Source organism: Arachis hypogaea, chromosome 19, assembly GCF_003086295.3.
Source record: "Arachis hypogaea cultivar Tifrunner chromosome 19, arahy.Tifrunner.gnm2.J5K5, whole genome shotgun sequence".
NCBI classification, from domain to species: Eukaryota; Viridiplantae; Streptophyta; class Magnoliopsida; order Fabales; family Fabaceae; genus Arachis; species Arachis hypogaea.
Window position 1 is genome coordinate 151,807,362 of NC_092054.1, and position 24,431 is coordinate 151,831,792.

Consider the following 24,431-nt stretch of genomic DNA (forward strand, 5'->3'; position numbering starts at 1 on the left):
ATAAAAACAAGTAAAGAACGGACACACACCAACATACGACTGGCAAGCAACCGGATCACCCATCACGTCCCGAGGATTAAGAGGACGCTCCCCAAATAACTGCCACAGGACAAGAGCGATATCCCGCTCCTCCGAGGACAAGAACTCTTTCGAAACCCGAGTAAACACGGACGGACCAGCCTTAAAGTTCCAGTAAGTGGGGAACCGACGTTCACCCTCCAGCGTCAACCAAAAAGGGTGATGCCCCCTCGCGGGACGAACTTTAAAGTAACCACTCTTAAAACCATGGAAGGAGTCTTCATACAAACCGAAAACCCGACGGTGGGGCTGAGCTCGGAAAGATACATACCCCTTCTTATGCTTCCCCTCCTTAGTCGGAAGAGTACACAAGAAAAGGAAAAGAAAAATATTTACTGAGGCAGGTAGCTCTAAATAATCACAAACAAGTTCAAAAGACCGTATTGCCGCCCAGCTGTTCGGATGTAGCTGGGATGGCGCCACGGAGCACCGATTCAACAACTGCTGAACAAACGGAGAAAAGGGAAGCCGAACACCAAGCCGGGTGAACATCGCCTCATACACCCACATCCAATCCAGCACTGTCGGGGAGTCGAGATTAGTATAGCAAACCCTCTCGTCAACCCCAGGGAGGGCAAGCTCGTAGTGGCGTTCGGCATCGCCACCCCCACAAACAGCCCCTTCATCACGGAGCCGTTGGAGGTCCGCCTCCGTCATCTGCGACGGTGTCCCCCAAACATCAGTGGTAACCCAAGAAAAAAGGTCAGGGACACCCCCCGTCGGGGCCACCGGAGCCCTCACACCCTCCGTCCATCGGCGAGCCATACCTAAAATATCGACGAGCACCACCGTCAGCCAAACCTCACGACAGAAAACGACGGCGGGTATAAAACCAAAAACAAACACCGCCACCGCACACCACCAATCATACGGTGGCACTCGCCCCAGCCCTTTTCTAAAAACCCAACAGAACTATCTAACCACCATACAAACGCCACAAAACTACTCTAAAATTACACTTAGCAAAAACAAAAAACTGCAAAAAACAAAGCAGAAGAAGCAAAAAAGAAACGAGAGAAATGCTAACCTGATAAATCAAAGGAAGAAAATTCGAAGGAAAGAAGCCACAGAAGAAGACCAACCGAAACCACAGAAAGCGAAAATGGAGAATGGGAAATGCTCTGGTTAGAAAAAGAGGCAATAGAGAAGTAAAAGCAGAACGAGGGAACTGAAGGAGGAAAACCAAAACGGTTTTTGAAAAAAGTAAAACGACGAAAATACCCTTTGAAAGCAAAACAAACGCAAGGGCAAAGAAGAAAAAGCACAAGCCTGCAATAAATACCCCCTCGAAAAAGGTAACGCCTCGAAGAACGCAACAGACGCGACTAATACGAAAGAGTCACGTCAGACCTAAACGGTCAGACGAATCTTCCACGATACGAAGACCGAGGCACCGACCTCATCTCAAAGAAATCAGACGGGCACCCGAGGAAAAATCGAGCCCATAACAAACGTCTCCCAGCGACAGACCGACCTCGCTCGCTCTCCCGCTGCGGGGGCAACTGTTACGGATCCGACCCACGGATCCCGCATACCCGGTTACCCGGGGACAACCCGCTTCGACCCGAAGGCCCAAAAACCGGCCCTTCTAAGCCTCTAACCAACTTTCGAACCCAAATATCTCTCTTATCTTAGCCAAATAAGATAAGATAAGATATTCACCATCGCCTATAAATAAGAGGACCCAGGTCCCTCCAGGTATTCATTCATTCATTCTTCATATCTCATACCTCTTAGATCCATTCTGACTTGAGCGTCGGAGTGTCTTTGTAGGTACCACCCTCCATCGCTCCAGTCAAGCAATCCGGTTCCAGCCTTGCCCGCGGATCCCCGATCCATCCTTCAAACCATACGAGAGACATCTCGTACATATTTCATATAAAGTTGATAGTTGAAAACAGTTAAATGACTTGACTGATTTGACTAAATTTTTATTTAAATAATTCTTAATTATCAATTTCACGTAAATTAATTGTACTTGAGTTTCACCTTATTTAAAACTGATCTATTTATTTATTTTTCAAACCAAACTGAAATTCATCTGAACGGGCTAATTCAAGTGAGTTAATTGGAAATTGATTATCTAACTGATTTGATTTAAACAATAAACTTGATTCTAAAAACTTATCAAAGAGTCGATAAAATCATTAAAAATTCAGTAAATTAACTGCACAAGTCTAATTTTTTATTGAAAATTAATTAAAAGTTAATTTGTTTAAGAAAAGTAATACATATATTATAAAAAATAATATTATTTTATTTAATGGGAGAATTTTGTGTGGACAAGGGGCACCAAAATTTTTGTAAAAATATTAGTAATTCTATTTTAAAGAAAATAAAATTAGTTTGTTTGATTAAATTGATATACTTTCAATTTATGTATATGAGTTTTATGTCTATCTTTATTATTCTTTTAAATATTTTATCCTATCCTATTTGACATAACAAATAGCATATTTTTAAATTAACAACAAGTGACATATTTTTAAATCAACGTTAGAAATTAAATATCATTATAGTATTAACACTAAATTATATTTAGCTTCTCATATAATTTCATGCATTATTTTATTTTTAGAATAATAAAAATTATAATATAACTAGTAATAATATCAGTTATTAATAAAAAATTATTATTTTATTTTTAAATCAACTTTACAAATTTAATGTCATTATAACACTGTTTACGTTAATAAATTTTGATATTTTTACTTTATTAGAAATTTAAGATTTTGTGTTGTTGTATTATATTATTTAATTTGTAATAAAAATAATAATAAAAATAATTAATCTTAAAACTTTTGAGAGATAAATATTATCAAAAGTAAAATTAATTTTTTAAAATATTAAAAAATAATTTATAAGTTATAATTGATTTTATATAATTTAAATAAAAAATTAATTTTTTAAAAATAAAAATCAGTTTTTAGATAAAAAATTAATTTTCTAAATAAAAATAGATTTTTACATGCAAAAACTAATTTTTTTCATGTAAAATTGATTTTCTTTAAATTAATTTTTTATTTAAAATCAAATTGGCTTATTAATCTAAACAAAATTTTTTATTAATCAAAATCAGAATTATTTTTTGTTAATTTTAACCATATATAATCCTACGTATTAATAATAAATTTAAAAATAAAATAATTATATTTATAAATTTTATTTTAATATAAATATTATTATATAATTTTTTATTAAAATTTCTGTCCTCCAAAAATTTTTTTAAGTTCAGCCACTGATTTTATTATTTCTATTATTTTTAATTGAATCGGATTAAATTTCAATTAAAATTTTAAATCTTTAAACCTCAAATTTTAGACTGATGTGATTTCACATCCTTGCATTTTTGGCCCTCTTACATGGTTGTTGGCAAATTTCTCAATAATTTGATTTCATTGAAATGGCTAATTAATGATATACAACATGGAAAATACAAATATACTAAAAATAATATTTGCATTTCGTGAAATGACCATCATTGCATTAATAATCAATTAATTGGAATGGGGTCGATGAGCGACAACTTGATTCTGTTTTCTGCTGTGTCATCAGGCCTTCCAAGTCCATCACCATATTGATAGGTGCAATGCGAAACCCGAGCCATGTTGATGGCTATTTCTTTGAAGGCATTCGGGTACGCAGACTCCAACACTACGTCTCTGTTCATCTTCTTCCACTCTTGGTCGATCAATTTTCCAAGGCTCTCCCGTGCTTCCTCCTCCGTTGTCCCATTCTCAGTCATGTACGACGTGATTGAGTTTGTCGTTTCACCTCTTTCGAGCTCCGCCTATGTTATTATCCAAAAAATCAGTTACTGAATCATCAATTATTCAAATAAAATATATATTAAAAAAATTCAATTAATTTTACGTAAAATTGATTTATTAAATAATTTAATAAATTTAATTATTATTTCACGTTCTTAATTATCAATTTTACTGCGTTCAAATTTTTACATATGTTCTTTTGGACTAATTTAACCATGGTTAATTGTTACTTACCGCGGAGGTAGCGAGATCGTTGCAAAGCCTGAAAATGGCGCAAGAGGAGCGAACGATGCCATGGTAGTTGGTTATGGAGTCAATAGCCTGGCTTGTGATGTCTTGGGTGACAGAAAAGTAGCAAGGAGCAAGCAATGCCCCGCCGGATGAAGAAACGGATGCATTCCTTATGTAGGCATCGAAAGGTGGAATGATCTTGTTGTTGGACCACTTTGCTTCTTGCAAGAATGCTTTGCACAAGTCACTCCATGATTTTGCTAGATGTGGAAGGCTATTATCGCCTTTTTCTCTAAGGGTGCTGTAAGCTGTGTCATTCACGCTGTTGTATAGGGCTAAGTAGCACAACTTCATGTAGTCCGGAAGTGTTTCTACCGCATTCACATCCCACCTGTCAACGGCGTCGGTGAAGAGTTGCAGCTCGTCGAGAGTACCATAGACATCGTAGACATCGTCGATGATGGTGACGAGGCCGAACATTTTCGTGACGGCTTTGCGGCACTCGGTGAGTTGAGGGTGAGGGGCCATTCCAAGTGCCCAGAAGTAAACCTCCATGAGCCTGTCACGAACGAAATCCAGCTTGCTTGTCAGCCCAATCTCTCTCCACCACCTTGAAAGTTCTTGCAACTCTTTCTTCATCACCGATTGCACCATGTTGAAATCAAGCTTTGCCAGCTCCAGCAACGCGCCGTCGTGGGCTTCCTTCTGCTCGTACCTTTCGATGAACCACCGCGCCTCTAGCCTGTGCACTCTTCTGTGATAGGGAAGCTCCAATGCATGCCTCACTTTTTCTGCCACCACTTTGTTCTGAACTTGATTTGTTTGTAGCAAGTTCTTGAGATGTGTTGCTGAGAATGCTCTTGCCTCATCCAAAATGGTTTCACCCTCGAATCCAAGGTATGAAGCTTCGTATAGATTCAGCAACCCTAACACATCCCCACTAATCTCCTTCTTGAACTTTCCCTCCTCCTTAAAGCTCTCAAACACATCTGCACTTATATTAATTAATTATTACTTTTTAATTTTTAATTAAAGAAATAATTAGCTGTGTAAAATAAATAAATATGATGGAAAAAAAGGAGGTGTATACCAGGGGAGACGTGGAAGGCATGCTGTCTGAGGAAACGGAAGGAGAGAGCAGTGGCATGCAAGCCATATTTGTTTATAGTGTGATGATGTAACAATGGAACGATCCTGTTGTTAAGGGCACTCTTAATGTCGTCCTCAAATTTGTAGGTCAAACCCAAGCGCTCCACGTTGTCCATCAATTCCAGTAAGCTTAGGGGTTCAATCTCTACCTTCTTCATTAACCCACGCACCTCCTCTTCTAGCTTTCTTGCCCTCTCTTCCAATCTCTCTACCTGTGTATGTTTTAGAAACGGTAACGTTAGAAAGAGAAAGAAAAGATATTTTAAAAAACTTGTATCATATTTTTGTTCATAAAAAATAATTTTTTAAAAATATTTTAATATTTTTGTTTTTTTATATATAATTGTGTCCATCTTAAACTTTTTTATGGGTAAGTTTGTCTATTTACAATATAGACAAATGTGTGGTGGACCAAGTAACTAATATACGTGCGTAAGATGGGCAAAAAAGGAAATGCGTAAGATGGGCAAAAAAGGAAAGCATTAATTTTAATAATAATTAATAAATATTAAGTAAAATAAATTTTGATTGTTTTTTATTAATTTTTATTATTACTAAATTCTAAGACGGTAACTGTATGACAGAAATGCTAAAAATATTTAGTATATGAATAGAATTATTATTTAACAAATATAACAAATTATGGTATACAAATAATTAGTTGTGTATTACTATATGAACGAAAATAACAATGAATATTCTAACACATTACTTAAACACTAATATAATTTACCTGAAGGTCATTTTCGACCGACTGTAGAAATTCAAAGTTCCAAAGGTTGGGTTGGTAATTGGCAGAACGTCTAGTATTGTTTTCAGTGAATTGAGCATCCTGGGTGGTGCTAACAGCACAAGTAGCAGTGAGTGGCAAAGGCTTATTATTTGGATTGCCAAGAAAGGTGCTTCTTTGAGGAAAGTTCCTAATTAAGGGAAGCCTATAGCTAGCACTGGCACTAGCTGTTAGTGTGGCCGAAGAGAATTGTTGTGTTCCAGCCATGATCCTATTCTTATTATATGATAATTAAAATTGATTAATATGTTATGGCACAATAATAATAACGTGGTATGTTACAAATTAATTACTACTCGCTCTAACACCTCTTGCTAGCTGCCTAAAAATGTGATTCCGTTACTCCCTTTTTATACTGAAACTGAGGACTGAGGAGAACACGGAGCTATCATATTGTTGAGGCCAGGTGGGACAATATATCACCATAAGTTTACATGAATGAATATCCCTTATTTACTAGTCAAAATCCTAACCCACCTCATGATCACACTCTGTGCCGTGGCCACAGAGTTTTTAATGGCCATAGATCAAAATTAAAAATAAAATAAAATCCACCAAATTTTCGAAAATGTTTGGTAATCAAAGAAAATCAGCCAAAAACAGTCATAACTTGTCTTATTTAACATTTATTAATTGTTGTGATAATTAATTAATGCTAAATAAGACAAGTTCCGACTGTTTATTTTGTCTATCTAGCATTACCTTTTCTTTTCACAAATAGTCTTTTACCGGAGAAAAAAAAATTAAAATACTGGTTTGGGATTTTTCATTTTTCTTTTTTCGTCTTCATTTTAAGTATGCATTATAAACTTACCCTAATTGAGGAGATAGCATTATATAGCACAAGTATTTCTGTGGCTGAAAGTGAGAGTGGGTGAAGCTCAGTAGAGTTAGGCCAAATTCTAACATGACTTAGGTAATGTTTATTTGTAAAGTTTAAGTTATTCACTAAAACGCTCAAGAATTTGCTTAAGTGACGTGAATATAATCTATAATTTTATATAAATAAATTATAATTTATATATTAAAAAGAATATCAATTATATATATTGTTTATTTATTAATTATGATTTATATATGTCTTTTATAATAATTATATATAAAAATTATATGTGTGCGTTTGTAAAATTTTAAGTATATTAGTGTGATATATGTTATTATAAATTAAAAATATAAAATACATAATATAAATGAATGAGCTGTTCAAAGTCAATTAGTATAATTATGTAAGTTTAAGTTTGGCTAATTTAATATATGCGTTCAAATTTTAACTTTTACAAGCTCATGAACTTGGTTTATCTAATTGTTAACAAATGAAGTTTGAGTTAAATCAAAAGCTAGTTTGACTCACTTTTAACACTAAATCCAACCATCATCAACTAATTTGATAAATTAGGTTCGATTGATTTGTGTTTTCATTTTTTATTTTTATTTTTAATATTTTTTTCATAATTTTGTAAATAAAAAAAGAGAGAATAAAAAGGTAAAAACAGAAAATAAGATTTTATTTTTTTTATTTTTTTTCATAAAATCTATAAAATAGAAAACAGTAAAACTAAAATAAAAAAAAACGTAAACTAAACACATTCTTATAAATTTTCATCACCAGTTTAATATAGTATTAGGGTATTCTGATTTAATAGAAAATTATTTTTTAAAATTATTAATGAAGCATAAAAATTTAAATTATATATTATTGTAAACAAATAGAATTATTGATTAAAAAATTTAAATTATTTTTAAAAAAAAAATTATTAATGAAGATAAAAAAAAGTTAAATTATATATGATTGGAAAAAATAGAATTATTGAAAATACTAGATCCTAATATAGAATAACAAATTAAAATTACTTCGTAACTTTTTATAGCATGAAATAACTTAATTAGTCCTTTCATCAAATCTTTTATTTTAATCAAGGTTCTAAAAATTAAACCAGTAGAGTTGAGGGTTTAAAAATTTAACTGACATTCAATTGAAGACTGAAGTTGAACAAAATATAATAAAATGACATATTTATGTATAAAATATATAATATTTAAAAAATATATATTTTATTATTTTAAATTAATTATTGCTAAAAGATCAGACTGATTTGATCAATTAATCGATTTTTTTACCATTTTTTAATTTTTTAACTAGTTCTTTGCTGATTATTTTTTATCCTAAATTCAGTGACCGATTCTCAGTTAACTATACCAGATCCCGATTCTCAGTCAAATTCTTAGAACAATGATTTTAATTGAGAAGGAGGAGAGAAAGCCAACAAGATGCAATAAGAAATATATAATCCAAGAAAGGCATACTGTTGAAATAAAAAGAGAAGACAAATCTCTAATAGCAATTTTTAGGTTATCAAATCGCTCATTGCAGGAGAGCTAGGGTGAAATTACTATTCTCTTCTAATGAATTTTCTTTAGGATGATTTTAACATTAGTTAGATGCAATTTCCCAACTTGCATTGAACGGTAAACTCAAATAAAATTTACCAAAGTTATCTCTCCATGGAACCTCCACAACTAATTGAAGCATGTAGTCATATATAATATATATAATAACAAAATAATTATTAGTTACTTGAATGATGTTAGCTAAATCACACAATTACATATACCTACTAATAAAAAACTTGAATTATATTATTTTTTTTATATTACTTTTGCATGTCAATTTATAGAATATTCAAATAAAAACGAATATAATAATAGGATGGAGAATAATAATAATAGTTACACTATATATGTTAATTACTTTAAGTATTATTATTTTGTATATTAGTCCATGCTATAATACTTATAATTATAATAGTTACGGTGACTATTTACCGGTAGCAATACTTAAAAATAGTGCTAAAATTAAAGTAATATTATTTTATTTTTAATAACATTTTTTAATTAAAAAATAAAAATATTATTAAAATATAAAAAAATTAAACTTTAATTTTAATTACACTTTGAGACTATAAACTCCATCTTGTATATTTATTGAAGAACTAGATAGAAGAATTAAAATTGTCTTAGTAACCTGGCCTTTTGAAAATTTAGATATATCAAATTTTCAAAAAATAATTAATATATATGATAAATATAAGAACCACTATAAATAAGATTGCCTTACTTTTAACTCAGTACATATATATATTTTGATTGATGACTTAAGAGGTATATACTGTATAAATATCCCCGTCCTTTTCTTCTAAAGCCTAGAAAGTAGAAATGGTGGTCAAGAAAGAATAAGAGATGATGATGATGTTTTTATTATTATATATAAGCCAAACTACATAAACCTCAGGTTGATACAACAGAACAAAACCTATGCAATAATTCGAATAAAACAAAAACAAGAAAGTACTCGTAGAAATAAAAGGTCTGGACGCCATTAAGAAAATAAGATTGGCAAGATATAGAACACTCATCTGAAGACAACAAATCAAACACATCAAACTGAAGAAGGTTACTGTGCATTCAAGAACTTTCCTATGAGAATTAATAATGCATAGTGGCCGCATAAAACCATTAAGCATATTTTATGTGACTTTTATTTTTTACATGAAAAATGAAAACAACAACTACATGAATTTACTTCCAGAATTAAAATTGATATTTTTAAAAAAAAAAAAAAAGAAAAACCGCACCATGCATTAAAAATTAAAGTAGCTTAAAAAGTGGTACGAGACAATAAGAAAATTACAACGACAAATCATCAAGATAAACTCATAATCTAATGAATAATTTAAAGAAAAAAGTGTAAATAAAAAATTTTCAACCAATTTTTTAAATTAATAATTAGAATTTAATTTTTATACAATATGAAGGATTACCATGTGTTCATAACACACAGCAAAAGAAAAGAAAGTAATCCTAAAGATCTATTTTGTGCTAAAATTTTATTTCAAATAATTTAATATATAGATCAGATCTAAATACCGAGACCAACCTTTAGTAAAAAATCACTTTCTCCTTCGATGGTACGAAGGCGCTATGCGTATCCACACCGAGACCAACCTTTGCTGTCAACTCCTTGACTAATGGACATCTGATCTAAATTGAGAAACCTCTTGCAACTCTTTGCACGCCATTAAATTCTTCTCCAAGAATCAGGCTCACATACATTTATGTGTGTAGAGGTAAAGGAATAAAATCCTTGTGTTTTATTCTCGTCTCTTTCACATTCCTCTACTCTTGGCATACATATATATAGTATGAGATTTGTTACTGATTTTAAATTTTATTCTCAATTATTCAAATTTAAATCATATCTTGTTATTTTAAACTTGAATCTTTCAAATTTATGAATCATATCATAACTCAATTTGAAACAGAATCAGTTAGGATCTCATCCAAATTTAGAAATAGAATAACTAATTATTCTCAAATCTCATATAATATTCTCAATTATCATACTATTATTATATTCTTGGTGCTAGCAAAAAATATAATAATATTCCATTTGAATTAATATAATTATTTATTTGATCAAATCAAATTAATAATTAAATAATTCTACAGCAAAGATTAGAACACTCGTTAGTGTGTGATCCCATAGGTTCAATACTAAGCGGGTAGTAAATTAGTCATACTAAATTTACTAATCAAGGTTGGCGTCTAGCAACACTCCTCAACGACCCGATAATATGAAGTAATATATTTTTTCTAAGAACCTTAGAAGAACAAAGTATAATTCCTTCCATCTTTCCAGCTCTTGATTAACCCTTAGAGTATGGTTTAATTGTCAAACTCTAACTTGTTACCATTATTATAATGAACTGTGAATGACCTAAGAAACTCATTTCTTCATTCATTCAATCCCCTTGGCCAAGGTTTTATTCATTTCAGTCATTATAATCATAGAGCTCAAACTCTTTACCGAGAGTTGACGGATTTTTTATTGACTAATCATTAATTCTACAAGTATTTAAATCATACCCAATATCCATTCAACTAGCACCCTAAGGTATTAGGTGTCCGGAATCAAAGTATAATAAATACATTGTTAATTACTATGACAGTCGCAGATCAAAGGAAACTCTATTACCATGTTCATCTTGAGAATATCCTATTGACAAATATACGGTAATTATAACCATTAGGAATTCTCAAAGCGAGTCAGTTCAATGGTCATATCTCTATATGCACCATCTATATACATAATTTAATAAATGAGATCTATTAATTTTCATCCAATGAAGACCATTATATATATATTGATCTTTCCGAATTATTAATGTCCTTTTCTAATAATCCTATGACCAAGAACAATTTAAATTAAATTATAAAAGATTTATCTCTCAATAGTATGATCACTATCATAATGATAAATCTCTAAATTTAATCAAGGACGTTATTATATTAACATTTTAATATAATAACAATAACAAATTATATGATATATGATTGATTGGATTGTGGTCATACTCCTTATTCCCAACACAATATCAGTGTAAAGTAACTTTACACGTATAGGATATATTTAATAATATAATATTATATCAATAAAAATAATTATTTTTTACATTGACTTCGTGAAGAATCATCTAAAAAAATGGATATGATTACATAACTATTTTACGTACTGTCAGTGCATCGAGATTAAATTCTTATTAATTAATCAATATTTTTTAGTTTTTAATTTTTTGTTTATATGCTATTTTATTGGTTGATTGTTAATTAAAAAGGTTAATTTTCTAATAAAATTGATTAAGAAGGAAAATAAAATTGTGTATAAAGGAGATCTTTTTAAATTTCAAAAAAAAAAAAAAAAGTTGATGTAACATTGTATCTCCCTAGTAAGAAAATTATTTAACGACGTGAGAAAATAAAATTCCTCTTTGTTTTGAGTGGCCTGTGGCAAAATAAGATTTCTTACCTTAGCCATAGCGCTCTAAACCTGAGATGAATAATCAACTCTTGCTTTTTTTTTGTCAAAACTCGAGAAACTTCTGCATAATATGTGAGACCACTCATGTTTGTGACCTCTAAGCTCTTGATGGCCAAGAAATTGATTTCCGTAATCAATTCAACACATCTCACAAGATATTTCAATTCCCATTTTGATTTGTTACCAAACGAATTTGGCGATTCATTTCCCATCATATATACATGATCTATCTCTATGAAAAAGTCGATTAAATTCTTAAGAGTAAAGTATTGTTTTTGTCCCAACGTTTGGGGTAAGTCCTATTTGTGTTTCTAACATTTAAATCGTCCTATTTGTATCCTTAACGTTTATAAAAGTGATTCAATATTATCCTGCCGTCAATTATACTAACAAATCAGATTATATTTTTCAATTATTCTCACTTGAATGTATTCATTTTCAATTAGGTCTCACTTAGATGTGTTCGAATTTAATATTATACCCACTATTTGTGTTTAGATTCAATTATGCCCCTAAAAAAGTGAATTATGTAAATGTTGTAGGAATTAGTTTCAACATTTGATGAGCTATTTTTCGGAGTAGATCATTGATTCTATCCCAGACATTTGTATTCTAACTTCAAGAAGAGATTTTTAAAACTCAAACTAAAGCGTTCATGATGTATAATTGACGGCAGGATAACATTGAATCACTTTTACAAACGTTAGGGATACAAATAGAACGATTTAAACGTTAGGGACACAAATAGAATTTACCCCAAACGCTGGGGACAAAAACGATACTTTACTCAATTCTTAAAGTGGTCCATTAAATTCGGTTTGTGCACTAATTTCACCCTTAATATTTTAATTACATTAATTTTATCAACTAAATTAACCTTCGAGCGACATTCTAGTCCTTCAGCCGCTTATTTCCAGCGTAAGTCACTGCCTCGTAGACCACACTTGCACACCTCCAAACCCACCTCTCCGACTCCGAATTTCCCACTATCCCTAGACCTCCTCCGCTCTCTCACCCAAACGCTCCACCACGCACTCTCCCTCAGTCCCTCGCCTAACATTACCACTCCCCCAACCCCTCATGACAAGCTTAAGACACAGTGACCTCCACTTCCTCCTCGACACCCTCAGGCCTCAACTGCCACTTCCACGACTCTACCATCCTCTCCGACACCCATATCGACAACGCCGTTGCCTTCTCCACCAACCCCCCGCGACTCTCCACTAGTCCTGGAAGTGAAATTGGCTCCGCAAAATGGTTGTAGAGGAAGAATTGCAAAAGCTAATAGAGACGACAATGTTTAATTTTTTTTCAAGATGAAAAATAAAAAAGAATAGAATTGGTGTATTCAAATCCACCATTAATAAACAACAAGAACATTATTTATTTATTTTTTTGAAAATAAAAAACAAGAGAACAAAATTGGTACAACCATAAGATCTACCATTGAAAAAGAATAACAAGTAGAATGTACTTTTGGGTAAGAGTGAAGAACTGTCGTAGTGGAAGCAAAAGAAGTAGAATCGAACAGATACAGAATGGATGCTGAAGTCGAAACAAAAGCGAGCAAAAGTTGCAGATGCAAAAGGTGTAGATCCAAAGCCGAAAGAGGGTGCGGTAGTAGTGGTGAACAAGCAGAGAACACTGTCATCCTCGAATTCCAACAGACAAATGGCGCATTCAAGGGCATACTTCTCCTTGTGGAGATCCTTGACGAAGGAATAAGGGAAGGTGGGAAATTCGTCAAGGAGGGAAGTGGTGGTGGATTAGGGATGATGGTTGTGGTGATGGTTCAGGGGATTAGGAATGAGAAGGGATGTACGAGGATGATGATGATGATGATGACGTGAGAGTCAGTGATGATGTCACGTGGTATTAGTTGTGCCATATTAGTAGTCCGGTTATTGACTCACGTCGAAAATAGGCTGAAGGACTAGTATGTCGCCTGAAAGCCAATCTGAGAGATCAAATTAGTGCAATTGAAATCTTAGGAGTCAAATTGATATACGAGTTGGACAACCACGCACTTTAGGAATTTAGTCATAAAAGTCATATTGACATTCGAGACTTGTTAAAAAATTTCTACTAATTTATAATAATTAGAAAGAGATTCAGTCGAATCAAAGCGAATAAAAATGGACAAATATCAACGCATTTCAGAAAAAATAAAAATACAACACTTTAAAATTTAATTTATTGTTAAAGATAGAGTATTCAGAACCATTTTTTACTTCATTTGGAAGACAATGCAAGTTCAAGTTGCTAAAAAAAAAAAGAGCAATTGATCCTATTTATTACAAAAACTTAATTAAAAGTCTAAAATACTTAACTGCAATCAAACTATTAATTGTGTTTGGATCGGAGTTGGATTATTAAATAGGTTTAGGGAGAAAGTTTATTTTAATTATTTGTAATTAGTAAAAAAGATTTTGATATATCAAACATACCGTAAATGATAAAATTTGTTATGAAAATATTAATAAAGTAAATTTTATCAATTACACTGATAATAATTGGATTGAAATTATAAAAATAAAAAATATTTCAAAATTTACATTTTATTTTGATTTTAGTGTAATTTGTTGAATATTGAAAAAACAATCAATAGTCATTCTTTTTATTGTCGAATATATACCAACAACAAATTATGTGACGCAACAAATTGTGCGACGCAATAAGCAATATGCTCAAAAAGAATTATTCAAGAATTGAACAAGAAATAAAATACTCTTACAATAATATTTTATAATAATAAATTAACTATTGTACTTTGTAAAAATCTAATATTTTATAAAAGATCGAAGTATATTAATATTTCAGTTTCGTAAAATTAGGAAATTAGTAAATCAAAAAATGTTAATTGAATATTATTCTACAAAAAAAACAAATAACATATATTTTTACAAAGTCATTAAAAATTAAAATATTTTATAAATTGAATAAGGTGTTTGAAATATGAATTTTGCAAGTATGGCTCAAGAGAGATAATATTGGTAATAATTAATTAAATCAACTTGCATGATATTCATCATTTATCATGATCTAGAAACATCAAAAAACATATATTAATGTCAAGTTGGTCACTTGACCGTTTAAAGTTTGATGCAACATCACAAACAATTTGAAGCAAATTTGATTACTTTTACCGCCATTTTTTATTTCTTTAGTATTTTTAGAAAATTTTTTTTTTTGGACAGAAGGAAGGGGGGGAGGACAAAGGAAAGAACAAAGGTAGTGTTTGGTTGGTGTCCATGTCTCATTGAGACATGGACACGGTGACACACGTCTACTGTTTGGTTTGGTGAGACACAGATTTTCGAAGGACACGGGAAGACACAGATGGACACGGAGACATTAAATTTGTGTACCTCCAATTTGATGAGACACTGAGACACAACTTGTGAGACACTGATTTTTTACTCTTTTACCCTTATTGAATTTTTAAAATTTGTCATCTTATCTCTCCAAATTTTTTTTTCTCTTTCTCTTTTAGATTCTATAACCAAATTTATCCTTTTATTTTCTATAAGAAAAAAAAATTATTCATTTAATTTTTTTATTTATTTAAATTTTGATTAATCTTTAATAGATTCTGAACTTTAGTTTTTTATTTTTTTAAAGAAAATTATATATTTAATATTTGAATGATAATTTAAGATGATATTAGAAAAAATAAAAAATATTAGAAAAAAAAAATTCAATGGTGAAAATATGCAGTGTTTGGAATAATGGGTATACAATGATAGTGATAAAACTTATGGTTGAATGAAGGGTAATTCAGTCTTTTTTAAATATGTGTGTCTTGTTCCTTATTTTTGCCAAACACAATACATAGACACAAATATTTTATGTCCATGTCTTTAGTGTCTGTGTCTTTGTGTCTATGTCTCATCATATACATCAACCAAACGGAGCCAAAAGAAACAAGAACCATAACACAAACTACTACTTCTCAATCTGAGGAACCGAAAGCATTAAAAGAAATAATTTGTGAGTTAATAGTCAAAATCGTTCTCGAAAGATACCTCAATTTTCATTTTGGTTACTGAAAGAATAAATTAATCAAATTCGTCATCAAAATATTTAAAATTAATCATCTTAATCCTTTCGTCACTTTTCTTACTAACAACGTTAATAAAATCTGACGTGGAAGTTAAGTTATATTTCAGTTTTTTTTTTTTTTTTTGGATTGTGCTAGGCTAAGGAGGACCAAAAACACCATTAGCTAGCAAACGGGTCATTCAACACCCACTCGACCCGGAACCTAACTACACCCCTGATCCTTCATAATCGGCTCCTGCAGCTTGCCGTTCTTCCAATGCTGACGTTCCAAGCTCGAACTCTGGCCGCGCACAAACAACTAACTCCATTCCGATCCATAAGCGGTGCTTGTAGCTGCCATTGAGAGTGAACACAAAAACCTTCACTTATTACCCATCTTCTCCCTTGCTGATTCTGTTCCTCAGTACTGAAATTCCATAACCATCAACTCCATAGCCATAGATGTCGTTCTCCCCTGAAATTCCCAACTTGATTTTCTTATTAAGATTAATTATTATATATATGATCTCAGTTGCAGTTAGAGCACAACAAAAACAGAAAAAAATCATAAAAGAGAAGGCCTACCTGAACTGACGTCACGATAGAGCAGAGAAGCAAGGGAGGAGAGCGATGCTCCTGGCAATTGGGTCACAAAGCCCAGCTCCTGGCGCAACCTTCTTCCTCGATGTGTGAGTGAGAAAAGGAGAAGGCATCTGAGAGAGTGATTGAGCAACGAGAATCGCGTGCAGGGGTGGCTTCGAACAACGACAGCGGAGGTGACGATACCACTATGCAACGGCAGTGAGGCTTCTCTATCAGTTAGAGGTGCGAGAAGAAGAATGAATGAGAACACTTGTTCAAGAGATGAAGAGTGCAAAACGATGTCATTTGCTATGCTGCACTATCACTTCACGTTCCAGGTTAACAACAGCGTCAAGAAACTAACATAGGGATGAACGTGATTAAAAAAAATATTTGAGGACAAATTTGATTAATTTATTTTTTTAGGGATGAAAATGGAGATCGAAGTTTTTTTCGGGGATGATTTTGACTATTAACTCAATAGTTTGTATTGTGTCAAGAGGGGGAGCATCAAACAAATGAAGACTGTGGGGGAGTTCTTGACCTTTCTCCGCCAAACAGTCAGCCACCGAGTTTGCTTCATGGAGAGTGTGATTCCAACGGACCTGAGATATCCTTTCACCAAAATGACAATGTCTTCAATGAGAGTTGCACAGGAATGCTATACTGGGCAACCCTTGACGATGAATTGAATTGCCATTTTTGAGTCAGATTCAACAATCACATTCTGAATATCATTTGCAAGTGCAATATGAAGGCCTTTAATAATGCCCTAAAGTTCAACTTGCATGATCTATCATCCTCCCAAATTGCACGAGAAACTTTTGATGAACCTTCTAAATGATCGCGAATTATGCCGCCACAAGCTGCATTACTAGTTTGATTGAAAAAAAATCCACATCAACATTAATTTTTAGGAAGCCTTCAAGAAGAGGGTACCACCAGATGAGCTGCTCATTGTCCTTACTGTACTACGTTGGAGAAATGTTAGCCTTCATTACTGTTTTAAACTCGTGGCCCCTATTTTTGATAGACTCTATAACTCCTCTAGGATTAGAAGACTTTCTTTCAAACACAAACTGATTTCTCGCATACTATAGTGCAGATAATGCAACCCCAAAATGCACCAAACACTCACCAGGTATCAAAAGGTTACAAGAAATCCAGTCATTACGCTAAAGGGAAGAGAAATTACTGATACTGTTTTGGGATTGAAGTAAATTCTAGGTCGATCTTGCAAAAGGACAGTCACAAAGAACATGCAGCATTATTTCAATTGTTTGCTAACAAAGGGGACAAATGGAGGTCTGAGACATGTGTCTTATACTCCTTTCTGCATTGATAACTATAGCATCATGCACAACTAACCACAAAAAATACTGGATTCTTTTCGGATCTCTCCATTTCCAGACAAGGTTAAATATGCGATTCTGGCCTCTCGGGTGTTCTTGCAGGGAATTGTAGGTTGTTTTCATTGAGAAGGTGCCGTTAGAAGACTTAGCTCACATAATATGACCACATTCCTTCCACGGAGACGACGGTGACATGGCTACAATCTTTTGGACTGCCTCCTCAGGAAGCCAGTCCTTTAGTTTTTCCACATCCCATCCTCCTGAAAAAGTAAGAAAATCCGTTAGGAATGATCCTGAATCTAAAACAGAACTTACCTAAGAGTTAAGCCAATTCAAGCCTCGAAACTCCAGTACCCAATTATGGTCCCAAAACTTGATTTTGGACCCATTTCATATGTGTTAGATGGAATTAGCTTGGGCGTTTTTCCACGAAGAGCAAATGCCTTTCCACAAAGTAGACTCTTTGCCTCCTATTGATGAGAGAAATTATGTCACTACCACATCTATACTTAGCCCTCAGAAATTTTTACCAGAGGGAGTCCTTTTTCTCAATCAACCCCTAGCGCACTTTCATCATAAAAGCTTGGTTCATATTCTTGGCATGACGAATGCCTAGTACACCCGAAGGCCTGGGCTTGCTCACTGTCCGCCAATTGACAAGATGAACTTTTCTAGTATGTTTCGTTTCTCTCTAGATGAAGCTCCGACATTTACGATCAATAAAATTACAACTAGCAGCATGTAAGGGTGGCAAACGGGTCGAAACCCGCCGGGCTAGCCTACGTAACTCGCCATAAAGGCGGGTTGGGCTAAAAATTTGAAACCACCATAATTAAAAAGCCTGCCTAACCCGCACCGCCTAATTTTCAGGCTTTGGCGTGTTTCGACGAGGCAGGAGAAGCTTCCCCGGTGGGCCCATTGTTTTTTTTTTGTAATTTAAGATGATAATTGAAGATAATAAGTTATAATTTAGATTATGTTCTATGTTTGATTGATTAGAGACTTGAAGATGTTTAATTATATATTTTGATAATGTTTGTTTTATATTTTACGATGTTGGTTTTATTAGTTTGTTTCAAAAAACTTGATTGATGATTATGTTTATTACATATTTAAAATTATAAAGACTTTAATGTTTGTATATTTAGAAATTATAATTTTTTTATATCTTTAGAAATTATAAATTATTGAAATAGTTGTGAAATTATATATATTGTTTAATATTTAATGATTATTAATAAAAAAATAATTAAAAAAAAGAGAATTAGCTCGCCAACCCACTGTTAGGCGGGGCAGAGATGGAATTCGGAACCTCCCCATTAGGCGGTGCGGGTGCAGGGTGGGCTAACCCGTTTGTCACCCCTAGCAGTAGATAATAAGGTAATTTGCATAGTATAAGAAGGAATATTAGAAAGGACAGATCTCACCAAAGTGGTTCTCCCTACCAGAGAGAGGGATGTGGCTTTTCAATTATTAACCCTATTCTTGATTTTGGCTTCAATGTCCTTGTATATGTCCCTCGTCACTCTCGAGTGAATAATCGGAACTCCCAAGTATTTATCCAGATCATCAGTTTTAGAGAAATTAAGGAAGCCGCTAATATCACTTCTCACTTGGTGGCCCACATTCTTGGAAAAGAAGATTCTAGTCTTTCACTATTGATTTTCTTACCAGAACTCAAACAGAAAGCTTCCAAGATTCTTTGAATGATCTCTGCCTACAACATATTGGCTTTTGCAAAGAGAATCAATTTGTTCTCAAAACAAAGATGTGAAAGCTTAGGGGCTTCACGACTTAAAAGGATAGGCTTCCAAAAGCCCATACTGGCAGCCGAATAGATAAGGTGAGAGAGCATTTCTATACAAAGTACAAATAAGTAGGGAGAAATAGGGTCACCTTGCCGGATGCCCCTAGACGGAAGGAACTCATTCAGTGCATAACCATTCCAAAGGACTCTCATCTTAGCAGTAGAAATGCAAGCACTGTTGAGTTCGATAATATTCAGAGGGAGCCCAATATCGCTCAAAGTTTCCCGAATAAAACTCCACTTCAATCTATCATGAGCCTTTTTCAAGTCAATTTTGATAGCCATTCACCCTTTTAGGATCTTTTTTGTCCTTCATGTTATGGATGACCTCTTGAGTAATAATGATATTATCCGAACTCTGCCTACCTGGAACAAAACTACACTAGGTTGGGCTAACAATCTTCTCCATGATACTTCTTAATTTGTTAACAAGAGTCTTTGTTATCACTTTATAAGAGACATTACAAAGGCTAATAGGGCACATTTGCTTCATATTTATGATAGGTTCAACTTTTGGTATAAGAGTGATAAGAGTTTTATTAATCTCACCAACCTTCGTAGGGTTTGTAAAGATATCCTCGATGAGCTTACAGAGATGCAACCCTACTCTATCCCACTGGTTTTGCTAAAATACTATTTGAATACCATCCGTATCCGGTGCTTTTAGGCTTCTCATCTTGAAGACAGAATCTTTAACCTCCATATAAGAGAAATTACGTTTGATAGCTTATAGATCTTCTTGGGGCAGCATTGGAAATGAGTTCTTCAAAATAAACTCAAAGCCAGGAGAATCATCAGAGAAAAGCTTGAACAAGAAATTAGAGGCCATAGTTTCTAATACAGATTTATCATTAACCCAATTACCATCTTCATCCTAGAAGTTAGCCACCTTATTTCTTCTTCTTCTAGGTAACATAGATCCATGAAAATACTTCATATTATGATCACCAAACTCAATCCACTTACATCTAAATTTTTGAAGCCATAAAATATCTTCCTATAAAATAATCTCTTCATATTCCTTCAAAAGAACACGTTGTAGATTGTGGAGAAATCGGTTGCCATGGAGATTCATGTTAGCTGTAATCCCTTGCAACCTTCTAATAATATTTCTCTTCCTTCTATGGATATTCCCAAACATGTTAGAATTTCAAGACTTCAAGGCAATCTGGAAGGAAGAAATACAATCTGACCAAGAGCTCGAACAATTCCAACTGTTGTTAACCATATCAGGGAAATTGGGATGTGTCAGCCATGATGCCATAAATAGGTCTTCTGCCATTATTCATTGATTCAGAGGAGAAAAATAAAAACACAAAGGCGAGTGATCAGACTTGAATCTAGGAAGGTGCTTGATGAGAGCATCTAGGAATCGAACTTACCATTCCAGGTTGCATAGCCCACGGTCCAGCTGTTCAACAAAGTCACCCCTTTTCTAGGTAAAATGCCAGCCAGAAAACCCTAAATAAAAAATCTAACTATCCAAGACAGACGACTGAAAATCTTGACAAGCGCTATTGCTACTACCCATGCCTCCCCTCTATTCATGATCACAAAGAGTTTCATTAAAGTCACCTATAAGGCACCAGGGGAGATCACTATCAATACTAAGATCACAGATGTTACTCCAAAGAGTTCTTCGATTAATACATTGGGGGATTCCCATAAATAGCATATAATAACCAGAGATTAGAATTTATGTAACTGACTCTCATGTGAACAAGCTATAGTTATGACTAAGGATATCCACCTTCCAAAGACTAGTATCTCATAAGCACCAAATACCCCCAGAGTGTTCTCTGGCTTCTTCGATAAATAAACCATCTAACCCAAATTTATCCCACACAGCTTTACCACGAGACCCACTAATATGAATTTCAACCAGAATAACAAAATTGACCTTGTATTCCTTTCGAAAATCTCTAATGAGGTTAAAGAAGGCTTTTCCCCTGCCTCTCTGCAATTCCAAGCTAAGAGATTCATCATCAACAATGCAGAAAAAACAGGGCCAAACGACCAAGAACACATCACATGCCATTGGCCTTGACACCTGAATCAGACATGTTGCTCACATCATGCCCTTCTCTCGCTCGAATAGTACGCTAATATATCCGGTAACTTAACTGATGGGGAGTTCTCCTTGTGTGCTAATCGGATCCCCCACTCGTTGCTGGCTAACTCTGAAAAAGGCATTCTTCACCACATGCACCTCCATAAAATAATCGGAATGCTTCTTTAAATCTGCCATATCATTTTGCTCTTGTTGAAATTTTCTCATACTTTCAAGCATTACTTGCTCCATCGCCACCGTTTCAGGAATCCTCGAACTCGAAGAACTTGGTTGGGATAGGCCAATGCTTTTCTTGATTACTTATGCCCATTTTCTCAATTTCCTTAAGTTTGGGATTAGTAGCCTTCCCAGATTTTTGAGGCCCAAAATGGTTGGAGAGACCTTTTTCTGGGTTTGAAAATTCTTTCCTACACCAGATTTGAGGTATTTTTTTGGACTTGGGCTAAAGGCCCGTTACATTTATTTGGCACCTGTGTTTGGGAATCAGGTCCACCTTTCTCTTTTTCCAACTCCTCATTCAGCCCAATATGCATGGGAGCACTTTACTCAACGTTAACAACATTAACTTCTACCAAAATTTTCTCTTCCTTATCCTCATATAAAACATTAAATCATGACCCATTCTCCATATATTGAGTCCCATTAATATGAAATCCTTCCTTATTTGATCTCGGATCCTTAGCTTAATTGTGATGTCTTGTTGCAGGCTGTGGCTTTTCTTGTTTCCTTCTTTGAAATTTTTGAACCATCATCCAAGGCCTAAACTCTGGAGGCTTTGATCATTCACGGATTTCTTGTTATTGGCCAAATCTACTTTAAACTTTTCTTGCCTCTCACTAGCATCAGCATTTAATGCATCGTCAAACACCACCTCTTTTTTTTTGTCCACCTCCTTCTGTTGATCTCACCTCATGTTGGCACTTCACCACATAACTCTGACCAATGACCATAAACTCCACAATTAAAACAAATAAGATGAAGGCCTTCATATTCAATGTTAATAATATTACTGAAAACTGATATTCTTTTAGATAGATCGATGTGGCTCTATCAATTTTTAAAATAGTTTCAATAGTCGAACCCACTCTCCACAGAAAATGATGATTATATAGTTCAATCAGCAAATCTGGAATGCAAATTCATGCAACAATATTTTTCACTTGTGTTTTGAGGTTAAGAAAAACGGTCTCCATCTCTAATCTATCAAATAATGACCCCCACCATCCATGGTTCTCCTAACAAGACGTGAGAATAATTTTTTTTCTTTTACAAAGCGAACCAAAAAATAATCACAATATATATTAATAATATTGATCTTACCATTTTTTGTCCAGCCTCTATTTAAGCGTTGCTCCATAATTCCGAGGTGAATTCTCTTTCTGAGAATTTTGACTATGAGAGCTGCGTCCCAAAACTTGCACCAATCATCAAATTCTTTTTTCACACTTTTATTTTCTACCTGAATTGAAAGGCTTGTCCATTTTTGAATAGTCATTTTTTTTTGTAGCATTGATCTTCGGGTCTGAGCCATCATCAATGATGAGGTCGTCAGAAAGGGTATTTTTTTTCCACTATCTGACTCGGTGTAGTCAAAAGATAATCTTTATACGAAATATTTGGCTTAATTATCATACAGTACTTTCATATCATCTTCTGATTGGTTAATGGTTAAAATCTACCTCTCGCATTTTTATTTTCTTAGTATTACATTGAACAAAATAAAAAAGTATAGGGTACCAATATACTATCTGTCAACGTATTGCTAATAATAATTAATTATTATATTTTAAACACATGTATAAGGAGACACATCTAAGAAATACATCTATAAAGACACTTTCATTAAACACAGCTATAAAAAAAATATTTTTATTAGATACATTCACAAAAACACTTTCATTAAATACAATTATAAACAAGAATTGGTAAAAGTTGGGAGAAATGTTGTTAGTAACATAACGGAATTGGAACAAAATTAGTTATTTGTGTAGAAACTCTAAAAGAACTAACTAATTCTCCATCCGCTTCTTAGTGTCTTTATGAATTGATTAGTCAAAAAGTAAGAAGTAAATAACTTGAGAATTATGGGTTTACACATGTCAAATTGAATTAGAACAAGCCAATTCAATACAAGTTAAAGCCTCTCACTTCCTTAGCAAGAAATTAGTAAGTTGATTAATTAGTCATTAGATAAAACCCTCTGCCACCGTCATATATACTATATATATTAGTTATTAAAAATGCTAGTTACTAGCTAGTTATGTGCCTACAAAAAGGCTTGACATGAATGTTATGTATCTTTCCATGAATTAAAAATGCTTATGAAAAGCTTCTTGTTTTTTTCTTTTCTTTTTTTCTTCCGAGTATTAAACCAATTAATTATGGGGTTTTTACTACGAGTTATCGAATCGTAATTCGTATTTCCACTAAAAGTCCAAAATCATTGGACAACATTAAGATTAGGACAAATTACGTAAATAAATAAATTAACACTCAAAATTACATTATTATAATAATTGAGGATGCTTTATATGCTGAGTGTAATTTTCTTTTTATAAAACTGCTATAACTTATAAAATTTTATAAATTTTCATGCAAATCGCTATAAGTTGTTGTGAATTAAAAACAAATAATATCAATACATAAACTGCTAGAAGTAAAAACGGTATATGATACCATAAACAA

At 33.2% G+C, this 24,431-nt stretch overlaps 1 protein-coding gene and 1 long non-coding RNA gene across 2 annotated transcripts; both read right to left on the reverse strand.

Annotated features, from left to right (window-relative positions):
• Nucleotides 1-3,455: 3,455 nt before the first annotated feature.
• Nucleotides 3,456-6,376, reverse strand: LOC112779715 (isoprene synthase, chloroplastic). The gene is made up of 4 exons (XM_025824052.2): nt 5,962-6,376; nt 5,170-5,440; nt 4,083-5,068; nt 3,456-3,868 (listed from the first exon to the last, which is right to left on the reverse strand). Exons 1-4 carry the CDS (start codon nt 6,223-6,225, stop codon nt 3,572-3,574), a joined length of 1,818 nt encoding a protein of 605 aa, XP_025679837.1. The 5' UTR covers nt 6,226-6,376; the 3' UTR covers nt 3,456-3,571.
• Nucleotides 6,377-15,911: 9,535 nt separating this feature from the next.
• On the reverse strand, nt 15,912-18,128 carry LOC140181995 (uncharacterized). Its single transcript, XR_011877757.1, has 2 exons — nt 16,520-18,128; nt 15,912-16,409 (listed from the first exon to the last, which is right to left on the reverse strand). It is a non-coding gene; the product is annotated as an uncharacterized lncRNA (long non-coding RNA).
• Between the last annotated feature and the right edge of the window lie 6,303 nt (nt 18,129-24,431).